This window comes from Lepisma saccharinum, chromosome 14, assembly GCF_977018435.1.
Source record: "Lepisma saccharinum chromosome 14, izLepSacc3.1, whole genome shotgun sequence".
NCBI lineage: Eukaryota > Metazoa > Arthropoda > Insecta > Zygentoma > Lepismatidae > Lepisma > Lepisma saccharinum.
The window spans coordinates 27,504,325-27,523,778 of record NC_139242.1 but is presented as its reverse complement, the minus strand read 5'-3'; the positions used below and the strand labels follow the sequence as shown (position 1 = coordinate 27,523,778).

General features: G+C 38.3%; 1 protein-coding gene across 3 annotated transcripts in view; it reads left to right on the top strand.

Moving 5' to 3' along the window:
- Gbeta13F (guanine nucleotide-binding protein subunit beta-1) overlaps nucleotides 1-19,454 on the top strand; it is a 105,800-nt gene that overhangs the window by 71,044 nt on the left and 15,302 nt on the right. For all 3 annotated transcript variants that reach the window (XM_083135296.1, XM_083135298.1, XM_083135299.1), the window contains exons 3-4: nucleotides 12,585-12,730; nucleotides 15,368-15,538. In XM_083135296.1, coding sequence (XP_082991422.1) covers nucleotides 12,585-12,730; nucleotides 15,368-15,538 — 317 coding nt within the window. The remainder of the gene's footprint in view (nucleotides 1-12,584; nucleotides 12,731-15,367; nucleotides 15,539-19,454) is intronic.

Below are 19,454 nucleotides of genomic sequence, written 5' to 3'. Positions count from 1 at the left end.
TCATACAAATATATACGATATGTGACACACACACACACACACACACACACACAAGAATACAGAAGTACTCTTCTAGCTTGGAGATGACGAGCGAGAGGAATCGTATCGAATTGTCTTGATTGGTGATCTTTGTCCGGCCACGGAAGACAAGACTAGCTCGAGAGGACGAATCCACATGCAATAGGGGAAGTGGGTAGAAACGTGCACGAAACGCCGTAGGTTTCATATCAGTATTTCGTTTGAATGCTTACGGTTGTTTTGTTTATTATCGCTTGCTCTGTTGGGTCTGGGACGGTTTTTCTAACTCTAAGCGTATTTTGCCGGCGGCGTTACTGCGCATGTTTCCCTTATTCGTCCCACCCCTCTTATGCCAGTGGACTCGTCCAGCGCATGCGCACTTGCTGGTCACGACCAAGGCTATATCTGTGAAAGTGTGCTTATGGCTCTGTCAGAAAGGTTAAAAAAAGCAGTCTTGAAGTGAATTATGGTCTTGTCGGAAGTGTAGTGCAGTTCGAAAGCCCCAAGTAAACGAGCAATCGAGACCCCAGCACGGAGCACGCGATATGCAGGCATGAACACTTGATGTTCATTTGTTTGAAATTATGAAAGTTCGACAGATATTGGTTGTTCTAATGTGTGGAAATGGAAATATAATAACTTTTTAAAATGCTATGTGATTTCTGTGGAGAAAAACAAATTTTTATAACGCTGAAAAAACAATGCGTTCTTAGTTTTACCTACTGATCGTATTTGGCGCTGCAGTCGAAGTACAATTCCAAAGATTTTTAGCTTCCAGTCCCAAGGCTTCCAGGATTTAACTGCCAGAACATTCTCGAAGTATGCTCGTTCTTGCACTTTTCAGACGCGGCCTATGGGCCATATATTAAACCTGAATAAGGTTACGGTGGTAACTTCCCAGCTTTTCTCGGAACATTATGATAATGGCTGCATGTCACATTAAATTTATTTTAATGGATAGACTGAAATAATGCCAAGTGCCTAGATAGCCGCGCACAACATTGCAAACAGCGCGATGCTATTCAGAAACATAGGACGTTCAGTTGCTTGATGAGAATCCGTCGAACACTTTCTGTCCACTAACAGTGAGCCTTCAATCTTTCGAATCAATAATTATAATTGATGTGCTGGGCGCCCGTCATCTTCCACACTTTTTCTTCCGTCCAGAAGCGTGTACCTCATTCAGAAATGGTAGTGATGGCTGCTACAACTGTTTCAAGCCTTGCCATTGGCTGGTAGCTTTTTGGGGTAGTAAATAATCTGTGGTGGTTATGTTAGGCTAGTTGGGTTTGGTTTAGAAGACGACGACGAAAAATGGTATATACCGACCTTCAGAAACACATCTAGGTGATATGCAGTCATTATCACAAGTTTCCGTTAAGAGTTGAACTTTCTGTCCCGCACACTGTGTGTAATTGTGTCAGTCATCGAAGATATGTATTGTCCATATATTTGCTATAATCTCATGTGTGACTATGAGGGCTATTGTACCCTCACTTAAATAAGTATATCTAGCCATGGTGCTGATGCATGCATCCATGCGTTCCGCACCATTAGGATTTGTGTACTGTATTACGAGAACAATCATGGCAGTGAGCTATTAAAGATGAAAACAAAGATAATTGATATTATGAATCAGTTTACTCGCCTGTATTCTCAAACGAGAGAAAATATTGAACACATGAAATGCAAGAAAGTTGTATATATGCTAGTGGTGTGTGTCTGTAGGCCGCTATGCGTGATCCCTCTAGAGCTAATTTGACGTTTTTCATTCTTCAAAAGTTTTTTTTTTTTTTTAATTTTGTATTAGAAATATACAGTATATGTGCGTGTGTGTTTAGATAATCAATACAGCTGTAAGTATAGAAATAGTTCTCAAAGTATACAAATATAAAACCGAATAAATTAAAGATAAGAAGTTGGTAAAATTGAAGGGAAACCTCTCACTGATTTCGTCTTGAAATTGATAATTACGTTTTCAACATGGAATAAGGAAAGGTTTCACTTGATCAGATTCCAACCTCTCTTCTTCAACTACTGGGAATTGCTTCTTCTTGCAGGCTTGTGAGGTTCTGGCGACATGTCCTAGATTCGAGTTCGATAGCAATGTGATTGTATATTGGTTCTATTTATTTCGTCTATTTCATTAATCATTTCTTTCCGATTGAATTGGTAAAAAATGATGAAAAGTAGCCTACCATAAATATATGATTCTGTTCCCTCAACTCGGGAAGTTCAGTAAGATTTTGTTAAGAGGCACGTTGTGTACTCCATTTGAGTTTGCTTTTTCCGTCTATGATTATCATCGCCTCCATCACGAATTACCTTACTAGCGGATATACTTGTTAGTATCCAAACGCTAAACCAACAGACTTCTTGGTCGTTCGCTATCCCTTGCGTGCAAAACTGGTGGGAAGAAACTGTGAGTACACGATGAAAGCGAATCGTGAGAAAAAAACTTGATCTTTTTTTCTCTCACAAGAACGTAAAACATTCTTGTGACTTCTTTCTATCTTCTCTCAGAAAACATAACAACAATAATAAATTTACTCATGACGTTTCCAAACTCTTTTTTAAGTTTGTAAATAACAGAAGACATTGAACTGTCATTAATGTGTTGTTGAACTGTTATTTCAGTTTTGTAAAAGATCTCCCATAGTAATGCTGCCACTGTAGTTGTTACTGAAAGCACCGATAAGCCACAGGTCCTTGATTCGAATCTCGATTATGACATTTGTAATCTGTAATCGGTATTTGCATGTTACTATTTGTTGTATCTAGCTGGTAGTAAAAGTTCTTCCTTTAGGAAACAACCTATATTGTTACTAAATCGTGTTCTCGTGGTTTTTGTTAAGAAATGTTATATTTTGTGCAAATGGTATTCCGCACGAACATTTCATTTATCATTCAATGAAATTCGATATAACGTGTTGAAGTTCGCATTTTCATAAATCCTCGCGTACACTACAAATGGAATATTTTGCAATTTTCTCTTTAGATTCAGATGTGATTGCCTTATCTTTAAAGGGACACAAACGTTTGATTGGCTTAATTTCCTCATTGTGGCCCTTTCTAAGTTCCTGCCTGTCTGTTCGTAACACACACACACACACAAAATACTAACGGTATGGTTGAAGAGAGGACCCTGGCCTCCCACCCCCTCGAACTAGGTATAGTATCCTTCGTAACTGCGTGTCCAGTTGTTGCTTTAGTTTCCCATGTTTTCGTGTACCAACCTCCTCTCCCCTCCTCCTGAATACGCTACTGGGGGTTGCTCCTCGCTTGGCAGTGATTGTTTTATGTCCCCTTTACAGCATAATATTCACGTTTACAGTACAAATATTTCAAATGACAGAAGTAACTCGTGAATGTTTATTTTACGTCTCCCTTTTGAGTAATCACGACGACAAGGATGAGTGGATGAAATTGATGAAGGGACACTCGCAAAGTAGCAAAGTATGCCAAACCGGAATTCAAACCTGAGACCGTCGAGGCAGCTAGTTAACTTTCCGTGCCTTGAAATGCCATCAGTACTAACATTGACAATACATCTGACTGGTGTGAAACTAACATCGTCTACTCGGCTTACTGTTGACTAAAAATAATAAGTATATTAACTGAAAGCGCGAAAGTTACATGCATAGTTTAATTCTAAACTTTGTCTTGAGATACACTCATAGTATGAGAAATTTCTGGATGTGGATCGTCCAAAAAAGCTGCAGGGTGGTGACCTTATCCTGAGACACTAAGGAGTAATGGAAACAAATTAAAGATAAGCCACGTTCTTAGGTCCGCATCGTTAAGGGTAGAGACTACGAAAGCTACTTTAGCCAAAGGCAGGAATAAATGGGGAAACGCAACAAGTAAGAGCAGGTGATAAATCAGCAGCACCCACCTTCTTCAGCAAATACGTGAGCACGAGAAGGGAAAAGGGTATGCGTATTTTTGTCGTTTATTTGTCTCTTAGTCGCGACGATGGGGATGAGTGATGAATCGATGAAATCTGTGATTTGATTGAATTGATTGTTATTTAGCGAAGCTCTTCTGCCACTTTAGGCTAATCGTGACGATGAGGATGAGTGATATAAAACCGATGAATAGACGACGCTCAACAAATAACACCCATGGAAAGACCGGACTCGAATCCTCGGTGGCCGGATCGAAAGTCGAGGAAACTAAGAGCCGCGGTAAACCAACCAACAAATCAGACATTTTTTTCTACGTGAAATTACTCACACGCACCCATAGAACATGCCCTGGAGGAGCTGTGTTCGTAGCTCCAACTTCTGTCCATGACTAATGCAGAGGATGAGGTCTTCAACGTGAACTATGGCGGAAGGAAATATCATACTAAATAGCGAATTAAAATTTCCTTTTGGTCATCGGCTACTTGCTATCTAAAACAGGATTGATAAATTTAATGTAAGGACTTCATAGAGCAGAAAATTACATACTGTATTTCAGGATGTTTCATCGAACAAAAATCCTTGGAGAAGAAGGAGTTCGTGAATATTTTTCGGAGGTTGCGTAACGTTGAATGCATTAAAACTTTGTTGCAGAAAAATATATGTATCCATACTAATAGCAATGTCTCAATAACATTAGGCGAAAATAAAAAAATCGTAGAGGTAACAGTAGAACATGTATACGAAATAATTAACTTACCACAGTCCGAACAAGAACAAGATATGTAAATATTGTGAAATCGACAGCAAGTACTCAGCGTGTTAAGATACATCATTCCGTTACTTTCACTAAGTACATTATAATTGAATCTCCGCTTTTTGTCGAGGGAATAAACAGGTTGGCAACAAATGTGAATTTTTGCACAATTATGGCAAAATTAATTATAAAGCAATCCCTGAATGCGCGTCTGGAGCTGTCTTCGTAGCTCCAACTTCTGTCCATGACTAATGCAGAGGAAGTCTTCAACGAGAACTCTGACGGAAGGAAATCCTATACCAAGGAGAGAAATTAAATTTTCCTTCTTGCCGGGCATGTGTTATATAAGGCACCTTTCACACCGGAGTGACAAGGGACATGGTACACGCATCACTTGGGAGGGAACGAACTAATCAACAGCATTGTACCAACCCGTAACGACATGCTGCACAAGCCTCCACTTTATTTGTGAAATGTCCCTGAAGCTGCCCATTTTCAGTGTGAAATCGAGGCTGCTTTGGGACCCCTGACCTACAATTCCGCTTAGGTCTAATAATGCATATGTGGTTATGTTCGGAGGCCAGGTTTAGTCAGCCGGATGTGCCACGCACCAGACCCTTCTCCAAACCAAGGGTTAGAGCACGGGTTCCCAAACTTTTTCATTTCACGGCACTCTTAGTGTCACGATTTTTTCCATGTCCAAGTCAGAATGTAGACCTATCTAAAACTTCCCACGCTCGGTTCGTGTGGTTAGGTTTCTTGCCTTAAGTTAAAAAAATAAACATATATATTTAATTCAGAAACATTGTATATGTGAAAAGTACTAAATAAGCACATATTTGGAACATTCTTATCATTGATTGAATATATTGGAATATTTCGTTTGGAAACTACTGGGTTAGAGTAAGGGAGGAAAGATCGTGTAGGGGAATTGAAAATTCCGGTCGCTATTCCACTTCCTTGTTATAGTCAGCGTATTTATTCCTTGCTTAACTATCTTGGTGGCCAAGTAGTACTCCCAGTACCAACGAAGGTAGGTGTTCAATTCCCGGGATTGGCGGGGTTGTCCCTTTGTGTATCCATCAATTTCAGCTAATTGTAATTGAACATCGCCTTCGCGTTTATCCTGAAGAGGCAGAAAAACGACACAGTGTGTTTGCCTTTTTTCCATTCGCTTTCAAATGACACGAAAATTCATCGTTTAAGTACAAGAGAAAGTTTTCCGTATATTTCTAACGCATTCTAAGTGAAGAGCTAAACACAAACAGAAAGTTCAAATTATTTAACCACGAATTTAGTTAAGCGTTTTCACTTGCATTTGAACTAACTAAAATTGTAATTAATCATTATCATCAGTTGTTTTCATAGCAGAAATAACGACTGTGTGTCGTTTCCCCGTGCCGACTGCCGTCGAAAAAAGTCGGGATTTGTACTACAAAGAAAGGTCCGTTCCGACTAAACCGGGACGTCTGGTATCATTATGTTTATCTCAGTTTTGCTGTAGCCAGTTATCGGAAAACCTGTAGATTCCACTTATACCAATCTTAAAATACCAATCTTAAAATATCAGAAAAGACAAGAGTTTTCATAGAGAAAATGCATTATGTTCAGAGTTCTGTAAGGATACGACGTTTTTTAAATTATAGTTTGTCTTTGCACCATTTCCGGCGGGAAAAACACTCTGTACCGTATTGCAGCATGGCGTTGTTTCCTGTAAGCGGATGTACAGTCAGTCACCTTGCGTTTACGCATTGGGCGATTTCGTCGCAGGCAATGTTACGGATTTAATGCAATTAAAGAATGCGTGCACCTGTAAGGAAAAAGAGGGGGGATGCAAAATGTGTGACGGGGGTCCTTGCTTGCTTGCAAGAGGATGGGGAATCCGGGTCCGAGGTGCGTATTGATCGACCCCGCCCCATCGCCGCTGCAACACAGGACTGAATCATGGAGAAAGTCACGTGATAGTCTCGACTAACATGGGCCTGTGCGGCTTGGCAACACTGTAATGACGTCAAAACCCCGGCTTGGGCTGAAGTTCACACCCACTGTTATCGCGGAGTTCTTCGGAACGTCATGCAGAAACGTTGTTACATTAGTTACGTATTTGAGCACACAAATAAAATTACATGAATGCCATTGCCATGAATTGCTGAGGCCTTACATATCGTCCGTTTTCGAGGAGCTCTGAACTTCGTGTATAGTCGCCTTGCGTAATAACGATGGACGTCATTCGATTGGAGGTGGGTGCTGGAGGTTGGCTACTGAATATACAAATGCTTGCCTTGATTACCGTATACCACATTGTAGTTGGGAGCGCAGGAAATGTGCACTGCGAAAATAATCAGGGTAATAATAATGCAATGATATAAATTCTAACATGGTTCTGGGGCCTCCCCGATGATGTAGTTAAGACGTCATCGCCTTGTAATCGTGCGGTTCTGGATTAAATACCCGGTGAAGGCACGTAGTGGTTCGGATCCCGATTAGTCTATCTGTGCACAAAGTGGACTTAACAACAATAAACGCAAACCCAAAAACTCTTAACATGGTTCTTATTAGAGCAGTACAAAACCTGTGATATGCTCCAACGTACTTGATGTATCCTCTGGTTTGTTTGTTACAGATTTTTAACATACTGATGAGAATAATTTGTCATAATTAACATTTGAATCCGATTTCATTACATAAAATGTTATCTGTGGCATTTGTAGTTTCCTAGATAGCATTTTACGTAGTACAAAAGAAATATTTTTTTTTATTTGGAATGAATTTGTCGCTAAAGTGGCAGTTGTAAATATTTTTACTCAGATTGAAAATATTAAATATCTCACTTTCAGTTCACGAAATTGTATCTTTATGTATGTAGTAGTTTCCTATCAATCGACAGATATAAAATGATTTTATTGTTGACATGAACGAACATTAAGGAAATTTTCTAGAATCACGTCAATATTTTGTATGTCCTTCGGTGCACGAAATTACATGTTTGTAGTTTTATTTGAGATATCAAAAGTTATAAACGTGTGGATTGTTTGACTGCTCTAGACAATCAGATCGAGCCTTCATCGCGTTAGGTTAATATGGGTTATATGTTTCTGTCCACCGAATTTTGTTTCGATCTATCTATATGTATAAATTGGTTGGATTGTTTAAAACAGAATATTGACGGGCCGATTTGAAAAATGGATATCACATGAAGTTGATAGATCTGTTCTTTCAGCTCTCAATATTTTGTATTTATTACTCGAATGGTTCCAGAGATATCGAAAATGTGTTAATTGTTGACACTCATAGACAGACTGACGGACCAATCAAAATATAATTGATGTCTGTTAAACTAACATTTACTAGGACTGCATTTGTAGAAGTCTTTGGATTCTCACATTTGATAGTTCCTGAAATATCAACAGGCCATGTTTGATCGACCAGACTGACGGCTGATCCGAGTTTCTGTCGCGCTGAGCTCTTATTTGACAGGTGTATCAGTCCACGAGATTTTGTTTGTGTAGCTCTTGTATTTTCTTCGATACCGATAGTTGATATGAACAGATGCGACCGTCACATAAAATCTTTTTTCAGCCAGCTAAATAGGTTCGATTGGTTATGTTGTATTTAGTCCCAAATTACAATGTGAGATGTGTGTATCGTCGATGGCAACAGCGTAACTTTGGGCCTTATTGGGTTGGGGGGCATGAGCTTCAGGTTCAAGAAGGTTTAGAAAACACCCCTATCATGTAAATTTTAATAAACTACCAGGAATGTGGAGGGGCGGGTGCTCCCCCTGGCCCGCTAACTACGTATATCATCTCTCTACGATATTGATCGTAACGCGCGGGTAATATTTTCAAAGGAAGTATAAACAAACAGACTAAGAATTGTTTTAATTGAAATCTAGGATTCCGAGGTTGATTCTCATTTGGAATATATCACTGGTTTGGATCCTATTTAAAACTTGGTATTTAAACCGTAATCAGAGGAGCCAACTTCATATAAATATTGAGGGCCAGATAGTGCGCACCCCCCCCCCCCCCAGTCTGCGCTTATGATCCTGATTACCTTCTGTGAGTAAATCACTTTGGTATAAGACTATTTGTCACAACAAATACTCAGAAGTGAACCAGATATATATACAGTAAAAGTTGGGGAGCGTTCTGACGAAACCTAGTTGTTGTTTCATTTTCTCATTCTACATCTCCTTTGTCCACTAGCGTACGCAGGTTAAACACAGACCCTCCCGAAATTTGAGAAAAATCAAAATTTTCAAATGAAAGCAGTAAAGAATTCGGGAGAAACGAAAGTTTTAAATGCAAACCCAACTAATAATGAGCCTGATTACCATTTTTATCTTTGAACAGCTTTAAACGAAGTTTAAAAAATCTAATTACGAAATTTTGTATAGCGTGTAAAACCACCTCCTGGAATGCAACTATGTAATATCTACCTTTACAATTCTATTCCCATCCGAAAAGAATATCCTGCGCTAAGCTAGTGCCTTTTCACTTTTTAGCTTATCGTGACGATGATGATGAAATTGATTTAGGATCTTCACAAAGGAACTTCATGTCCAAGCTGCGACTCGAATCTGGACTGTCGGTGGCGAGATCTCGAAGCGGTACTTAAACGCTCTGCCGCCAAGGAGAAGGCAAAAGCTTCATTATTGTAAGATGAGATAATGTTTCAGGAGCTTGGATGTGGAAGACTAAATCCTAATTAGTGTATTCTAAACCAATTACTAGTTCAGTGAGAAGCATGGACATCCGGAAGGGGAGACAAGAAGCTCCCCTATCCTCCGAAAATGAATACCAATTATATACTTCGCACCAGTGGCGAGGATTAGGAGGGGCGAGGGGGCACATTTTTTTGCCACACTTGCTCCCGCACTATACTAAACCTTATCTACCAAGGGAAAATAAACGGCCCTTGCCCCCCCCCCCCACGTTTTGGAACCCAATCGCCACCACTGCTTCCCACATAATTTCAATTCAGTCACAGTGATTTATGTTAGTTATTATAAGGCCAGGTGGATTGATTTAAATCGCGATTTAAATCAGGTGATTTTTTTAAAAAAAATCAATGATTTAAATCACTTTAAATAAATAATTTATAGAATAATGTACATAGGGATTTTGTATATAAGAATCACTTTTGGGGAAAGTACATTAATCTCGTAATCATTTAATGGTGTTTATTAGGCTCTAAGAAAGGAAAAGGAAAGAAACAAAATGGGGTGATGGGGTGAAGCTCATAGGAAAGGAAATGTAATATGTAAACTGTAAAAACACTTAAATCCTCTTGATTTAAAATTCCATCTCTAGAGCCGTTGGCCGGTTTTCTGTTAGGGTTCCTTCCCTTAGCCTTTGGGGATCCCTCCCCTCCCTACAAGGCAGTAGGGGCAGTGCTTATTTAATGGCGGCACTTCCTCGCCATGTCACAATGCTGTCATTGGGCTTTTCTGGGTTTTTATTGAGTATGGACTTGCCAAAGACCATCCTTCCCAGGTCCTGTTAGCATTGTCGCCTCGGTCCAGGACTGCTTATTTGGCATTGCCTTATTCGCAGCTAACCACCATATCTGGTGGCCGTTCGCTATCCGCCACCTGCGACCTGCCCAGTTGCTGAGGCTCGCATCGGAAAAAAGCTTCATTGAGGCTTCTACCGCTGGACGAAAGTTATGCACTTCACTAAACAAGAACCAGCAAGGATGCGCATTCATTGGAACAAGTAGAACAGTTTGAATATTTAGGAACCATACTAACTGCGGACGGGAAAATGCGCTCTGAAATTAATCACAGAATTCAGAAAGCAAATAATCTGTACTATAATATTAGTAACACCATTACAGGTAAAAAGGAGATTAGTAAAGAAACAAAAATGAAAATATATAAAACAGTCTATCTCCCCACGCTATTATATGGATCAGAAAGCTGGATAATGCAAACTAAATTGGAGAGCAGACTTACTGCTACTGAAATGAAATTCTTAAGACAAACTGTAGGAAAGACAAGGAGAGATATGATACGAAACACAACAATAAGAAGAGAATGCCTGAATCAGGAACCACTGATTGAAATCATCGAGAAGAGGGAATTAGGCTGGCTTGGACATCTTATTAGGATGGTGGAAGAGCATAAACCGAAACAAATATTTGAGGCCCGACCAGAAGGAAAGAGAGGAAGGGGACGACCCAGGTTGAACTGGAACCAGTACATTTATGGACTGGCACAGAAGAGAGGGAAGACACCGGACGAAGTGAAAAGATTGGCACAGGATAGAACTTCTTTTAAGAAGTGGCTGAAAGGACCCGACGCCTAAGTGCGCATAAGGGAGGAGAAGAAGAGAGAAGAGAGAGATTTAAAATTCAATAATTTTTATAGGCAAAATAGCAAATGTTTTTTGTTGAAAAATATACAAACTACTATTCATGTTAAACGATAAATAGTGTCATTATCATTAAACTGTAAATAAACTTGCCCGCTATCATTTAAAAAAATTCCAAAATTCAACTACAAACGCTTAACAAAAATACTTTGTTATAATTGTAGTGTACATCCAGAATGTTTTATTTTCACTGGAGGAGAAGTTACTGGAATTATGTATTGTAGGTTCATTAACACATTCAACAAACATTTCCATAGGATGTTCATATACTATTATATCTATGGTGCCAAAAACCATACCGGCAATTTTAAGCGTGATTTTTTTTAAAAAATCATGATTTTTATCCACCCTGCTATAAGGGCGTTGCAGGAACATTACCTCATACTGAAGGAGTGTTTGAGGGATAATGCTATTATCGGGGCCTCATTTGCCCCCACCCCCTAGAAAGGAATACCTTTTTTGACTCCCCCTGAAAAAAACTGAGGATGTCCATGGTGGCATGCCCAGAATTTTCAACCTTTTTTTAATGACCACCCTAAGGAGGGTTATGGCCCCCATTAACCATCCCCCTCCCCTCTACATGCCACCACTAGTCAACCTATTGTGCAGTGCTGACCATGCAGTTCCATTTCTTTTCAAGGGTAAGCTTGTTCTATTGCCATCAACCTCCACCATATTTCATGCCCAATATGGATATATGGTTAATATGTAAAAGCAAGGTCCTTGGTGAATTTTTATGTACGCTGAAAAGCCTTTATCAATGTCATCTGGAATGCGGAAGTTTTGATTTTGCAATTTGTGTACAATCTGGCAGTACATCAAATAACAAAAAGCTTGAAATTTTCCCCTACCTTTACAATAGTAGAACACCAACCTTTCAAACATCATATCATAAAAATGCTTGAGGTAAATTGTCCCTAAAGCTGTAAAACAATTGCAGAGTCCCACACACAAAATACCTTTGAGAGAGATTTATGTATACCCAAGAATTTAAGTTGTTTTGCATCTGATGTTAATAATTCAAAAATGAAAAACGTAGTTCACAAGAGGAGAGAGAAGGGAGGTGGGTGTTCAGCATTAAGTAGCTCATAATGTTATATTTATTACTTGATATACTGTGAAAGCAGATAAGTATAATTTGTTTACATACAGGAATGTCATAAAACAAGTGTATAGGTCTAGGAGACAAAAAAATAGTCCATTTGAAATGCCAGTTGACAATGTAGATTGAAATTATTATAATGGCTGAAAACCACATCCTTGTCTAAAAACTAAAGAAAACTAATATCAAAACCATGTGATATTCAGTTTTCCTGGTGTTTGGTATTTTGCTACACGTGTGTCAAAACTGCAAATGAAGTCTCAAATCTTGCACTCTTCACCTTATCCTTGCTGTAAAAACGTTTAAAAGGAATCAATATTGTTTTTGAGTATATGTGTATGATTATTAAATATTTATTGTATTTTTCAAAATGTCAAAAAGAAATACAACATGAAACTCATCTTCTTATTTTTTATTCTTCTCAGGATGCCCGAAAAGCAGCGTGTGATACCAGCCTGGTACAGGCAACAAATAACATGGAGCCCATCGGCCGGATTCAAATGCGAACACGGCGGACACTCAGAGGTCATTTGGCGAAAATATATGCAATGCACTGGGGCTCAGATTCAAGGTAAAAATAGTTTCGATATTTTCATAGTTAAATAATAATATTGATTGAATTGGTTTAAGAAAACTTTGAACTGAAAAAGGTTAGTCATTCTTTCCAACATTTTTTTTTTTAATTACAAGGAATGGTTGTGAATACTGTATATTTTGTGAAACTGAATAGATTGTATCACCTCATCAGTTTCCACTGATAACCAAAAAAAGAGAAATGCTAAAATAGGCATTGTAATTATTCACATTTACTTGATTTTTTAACGATGATTCTGTTCAATAATCACAGAGTAACAATCTTTATACAAATGAAATGCTTCAACACAGGTCATTTTTTTTTAAATATGGGATATTCTTATTTGCACTCTCATCAATAATCTTACATAGAGACAACAGTGGCTAGTGAAGACATGCTACAGTGCCACAACACACAACTGAATCATCCTCGAAAATTCAACTTGGCAAATTAAAATATTAAGGTTCAATCATGTGTCTGACGACATTTAGACACTTCTTTATTATTAAACCCGACTGTACATTTGCTTCTTGTGAGCAATGTTCTATTCCCAGTTAAAGCATCTGGCACAGTGGTTCAGATCTCTTTAAACTCGAGGTCCAGTTCCAATTGGCCTATCTGAACAAGAAGTTAACCTAAAACTTTTTTGTCTAAATTTTCCTCATGCTTTTGGAAATTCTTCTCGGTTAAGAATGTCAAGAAATCAACAGGTAGGTCAAGAAAGTCAAGAAATTATGCTTGTGGTCAAGAATTTTTGCTATTTGTTTACAGTATGGTGAATTCACATTGTTATATACCTCTACTGGGATTTGATTAAATTGAATCTTTGGAACTCTAAAATTGTATTGAGTTGTGATTAAAATTTTTTCGCTTTGTTTCTTAAAAATTACAGTCTTACATGCGTGAAGTTTTGTAAAAATATTAAAAGTAATGTGGCCATTCCCCATCCAGCATGAAGTCTGAAGCATTAATTTTTACATGCATTAATAATTAAAGCAAATCTAAATCTCTTTGTAAAGTACAGCTTCAGTTTTCATCTTAACCAGCCTTGTGGTAGGGGTTTTTCATTGAATAAAAATATCATTTTTTTAAATTTCCAACCATACCTAAGTAGGGACCGGTTAAATACATGTTAAGAAAAAGGAAAAAAGGTCAAGAAAAAGTCAAAAGAATTTTGGATTTGTTATTTTGGTAGACACCATGTAATAGCATGATCTCCTACAGATGAATACTTGCATTGATTCTGGTGGGGTGAGCAGCTCTTCAGCACCAGACAGTTGTCTGTTAACTTGCTACTCCCGCTCTGAGGATGTTACCAAACCTTCAAGAGAATTTTTCAAGAACTTTTATGTGCCAAGAACACTCTCTTCAGTTCTGTTTGAATATGCTGCAGAGAATAATTAGTTCTTCAAGATGTTGAATTATTTTTATTTGTGCATTTACTATTAATCTTAATAATGAGAGTAATTTTCCTCTTTCGTAAACCTTGCATAAACTGACCACCAAATTCAAATGGCAGTTTCATCGTTTGGTGCAAAGATGCATAATTGAAACCCTCCAGTTAGTAGTCTATATGTCTGACTCTTGAATAACAATGTTTCTCATTGATAAGTTTGTACTTTGTACCTGATTTACTTAAGTTCCGTGGGCATCTTATACACACCTCACAAAAAGTTTGGAATTTTGTTATATTAGGCACAATAAGTTTGGAATATTATTATGTTAGGCAATAGGTGATAGACACAGTGGCATATGTTGACGAAAAGACGATAACGTCCACCAGACTGATGTGTTGTTGCATTGTAAGGCCATGTCTTTCACCTACTGTCTAACGTAACAATATTCCAAACTTTTTGTGAGGAGTGTATTTTTCTTTTCACTAGTGAAGCTATCCAGTAGTGTTTGAATTCACAATTAGAATGTGTAGTTTTTCCCAGTGTCATGGCAACATAGCATGCTGCGCTGACCACTCCCTCGTGGAGGCTGGCGAGTGTGTGTGTTAAGTAGTATGTTCATTTTTTCAGACAGAGAAAATGTTCACTAAACTGCCACAAAGAAATAATGTGCATTGATTTCGACTATTCAATTTTAACATATATTCATGCAAAGACATTACCTGGTAATAAATTATTTTAAGTACCCATAATAAGGGCTCATTTTTTTAAAAAAATGGTTAACATGATGGTTGCACCTCGCTTTTTTGCAAAACGAATTTGGCATAAAATCTGCAATGATTATGCAGTGAAATACGGTAATTTCAGTTTTTCCGTGCCATTTTGTGTGTGTGTGTTGGACTTGTGTTAGTGCCCATTCTTTTTTAACAACTTTATTGTTTTTGCTTTATATGTATGTGCTGTGTAATGTAGAAACCATTTCTCATTTAATGTTGCATATTTATTAGACAGTTTAAGTTGATGAAACTTGGTAAACATATTCTTAACTTTGTTATCTTTTATGTTGTTTTTACTTTCTTTAACACCTTTCAAAAAGTGCCCTTTTCATTGTGGATTTACCTTTTTTAAGCATTATGATGCCTGTTTCTTTTGTGTTTCATTGATTTGGTGGCTATTTTCTTGTCTATTTAGAATACCGTACATTAATTTGTTTACTGAATAAAATATGTTTAATTTTCAGGAACCTAGTATCAGCATCTCAGGATGGTAAGCTGATAGTGTGGGACAGTTACACAACAAACAAAGTCCATGCCATCCCTTTAAGATCCAGCTGGGTGATGACCTGTGCCTATGCTCCCTCAGGCAGTTTTGTGGCATGTGGAGGCCTTGATAATATCTGCTCTATATACAGGTAGGTGCTTTTCCAATGAACAGGGGATTTAATTTTCTTTTATGACTGAAATGCCTAATTATCCACTTATAAGATAATGTTCTCATAAATGAAGAACAAATATGTCACAGAGGCCCCTTCATTTATCACCATTGCTCTAGGAGGGAGAAATGTACTAATTACTTGTTATTGCATGGTCATTGTAATGAATCTTGCTGATGGCAATGCCATATGTTGTATGTGTCTTAACATTTATTTAAAACTATCTGATTACCCAGCATTACCCGAGTATTTATTTATCCCAACCTTGTATTAGACAGGAAAATAATGAATTCTAACTATAGTGTAAAATGTAACTATTGTTAAATGTGATCGTGAATGTCACCAATGAGCTTAGCGACTCTGAAAACTATGGATTCGACACAAATCTAGGTCATTTGTGGCATTTTATTTTTCACTCCCTCTCACCTCCCATGGTGATAGGTGATGAACTTGGAGTTGAACCGCATTGGGAGTGTCACGAGAACTATGGATTCCATTCGCAACACAGCCTGAATGTTAGACAACCTGAGAAACACTATCGTTGTGCAGATTGCATAGTCACGGATGTCTGTTTGTGCAGGATTTAATATCGGTCAATCTCGATTATTTTTACGTCACCCCTTCCCACCCCACCCTGGGGTGCCAGGGCTGTCTTACCCCAAAAATATTATTTCCAGATTGCAAGTGATACGTGTACCAAGTTTGGTTGAAATTGCTCCATTCGAGAGTTATGCGGGAAAACACACATACACACACGCACGTACACAGATATCCATTTTTTTATATAGATTAACTGAATTATGAAAAATAGAACATAAATATAGTACATCATCTCGTTATCATCCTAATCTTCCAGAATTTTATGAAATTTTGTATATTCTTACATAATAAACACTGTACTAAACAAGTAATTTTTGATGGGTGTACATTTTTTCATAGAATTAATGAATGGTTTTGCATTTGTAAATGCATTTTACATGACAGATGTTGGGACTCCACAACAATATGAACCAGTATATAATATGTAAATAAATAATATATAATAATTTAATTTGAACCAATTCTGTATTTTAGTACATTGCATATTCATTAAAAATTATAGAAAATTGCATATTTTGCACTGTTGGCCAATATGTGGCTCATTTCCAGTTCTTTGTAATTGAGATATCTGAGGGAAGATGCAGTAGATTGATAATACTAGGGTTATTTTTTAAGTAAGGTTCGTTTTGCAATAAAAAGTAAGTAAGTAAATGTTTTCAAACAAAAAAAAAATCTTTTCTGAATTTACATACACTTCTCTATTTTTCTACATAATTTCATTGCAGGTTTAAACATTTATCGTAACGAACTATGAGTTTTTGGATACCCTCGTGATAGAACTCTGCCACCTGTGATGATAGCCAATTACTCATGGTTGTTTTCACTTCTTCATCAGTGTCTAAACGCTTGCCGCCCAGGAAGGTCTTCAGATGGCGGAAGAGGTGGTAGTTGCTAGGTGCAAGGTCTCCCAGCCAAAAGATTTGATCAGATCTTGAGTGTGAACCGCAGCATGTGGCCTCTTGCATTGTCATGAATCAGTACGACACCGGCTGACAGCATTCCATGCCGTTTGTTCTGGATTGCTCGACGAAGTTTTCTTAGGGTCTCACAGTAGGACGCCGAGTTAATTGTTGTTCCTTGCGGCAAAAAGTTCATTAACAAAGTCCTTGCACTTTGAAAGTGTCTGTTTTGCTTTCACTTTGACCGGCAATGATGTGTGTCGCCACTCCATCGATTGTTCTTTTGACTCAGGAGTCACGTGGGACACCAATGTCTCATCTCCTGTGACGATATGACTCGCACTCCATCGATTGTTGTTTTGACACAGGAGTCACATGGGACACCCATGTCTCATCTCCTGTGACGATATGACTCAAAAACGCATCACCTTCCTCGTTGTAGAGGGGTCAAAAATGTTAAAGCACTTGCCAATCTTTTCTTTTTGTGTTCCCTCACTCACCAGTTTAGGAACCCATTGGCAGCAAAATTTCTTGAACTGTAAGTTCTCAGACACAATTTTAAACGAGACTGACCTTGAAATTTGTGGGCATTCCGACGACAACTTGGAAATTGTGAATCTCCTGTCTGCGTGAATGTGGGTGTCAACTGCCTGCACCAAATTGTCAGTGATTACTAGAGGCATGCAAATTTCGTTTTTGACGAAAACACGAAATATGAAATAACATGCTGTAATGTTCATTTTTAATGTTTCTGAAAGGTCTGAGGTGCATTTTTCTACCTTGTTTTGTCACGAAATAATGCAAAATAAACTGCAAAATGCGAAATATACTCTTAAACACGAAATTCACCGTTTATATACCGACGCGACACTTTCTGAAGTATCCTGCGAGTTATGCAATTCATGGAAAATTGATTAATTCTGCTGTAAATATTTTTGAGAAGCAAAAATGGACCCCTTTACACAGGGGCCGCAGTGGCTCAGTCGGTAACGCATCTGACTACCATGCTAAAGGTCCTGGGTTCGATCCCTGGCCGGTTCAAATCCGGGAACTTTTCTAACATTGGAAGCGGCCCCGGTGCACACCCAGCATCGAATAACATGGGTACGTGGGGGAAACCCTGGGGGGTAAAGGTGGTCAGGGGCATGATGCTGATCACATCACCCCCACTCACGACTGGATGAAGAAAGTGTGGGGCGTTACCCCAACACCCCTATAAGCCTTCATGGCGTGGTGCTAAGCACAGGGGTGCTCTTTACCTTTTTTTACTTTACTTTACACAGGAATAAACTTAATACTCTGGTAACTACATAAATGTGCTATTAGAGGGGATAAGTGTATTTTGTGCAATAAGTGCAGTTTGAAATCAAATTTAGGATTGTATTCACAATTTTAAAACCAAAATGTCATCTTATATAGCACTTTTGATGTGATTATTCACCGCTATAACACCGAAATTTTATTTTATTTACTGCTTTTGAACCCGAAATCGACTCTATTTTTGTACCGAATTTTTGCTTTTTTATTTACCAAAAATATGTGCCTCTGGTGATTACAGATGGCCGACCAGCGTGCGATTCGTCATGGACGTTTTCCTGATCTTCCTTGAACAATCTCACCCATTTTTGCACTTTGCTGTCACTCATTGCATTGTCTCCGTAAACTTCACATCTGGTGATGAATATCCGCAGGTTTCATGTTTCTTGCTGTTAAGAATCAGATGACTGACCATATTTCACAGTTGGCGGGACGCTCGATTTTCTTAAACATTTTAACGAAGCGTACAGACTGACACCGTGAATGCAAATGGCGTCAGATGCTGCTCAACGAATGCCAGGAGCCTGCACGCGCACTCATTCCCATGCGCATGCGCAATTTCAAATAGTATTCACAAACAGACCTTGTGCCTAGCGACTACTAACTATTCATATTTAGTGCTCGTCCGACTTACACACGTTGAATAAGTTAGTATACAATAAAATGTGGATACTGAAAGGTACTTATGTTAGTGAAAATTGGTTTTAACAAAAACAACGTTTCAGGATTCCACTGATCCCTTCATCAGGTTACCAAACTTGGCCATTGTAACTACACCTTAGCTGCGTCAGATATGACAAGGATTTAGGAATTTATGTTAGGGCTGGGTAAAAAAGAGTAAAGAGGAACATTTGGTCATCTGGTCCCACCTACGTAAAATTGCCATGTTCCCAACTGTAAAACACTGATTTAAAAAGCCATTAAACACTGGTCTTAACACAAACAAGTTAAGAAACGGATCTAAAAGGCCGTGTGAACACAGGCTTGGCTCACAAACACGTTAAAAATCCCACTTAGATGCGCGCACATTGATGGCTATCATCAGAGGTGGCAGAGTTTTTGGAAAAACATTTACTTAC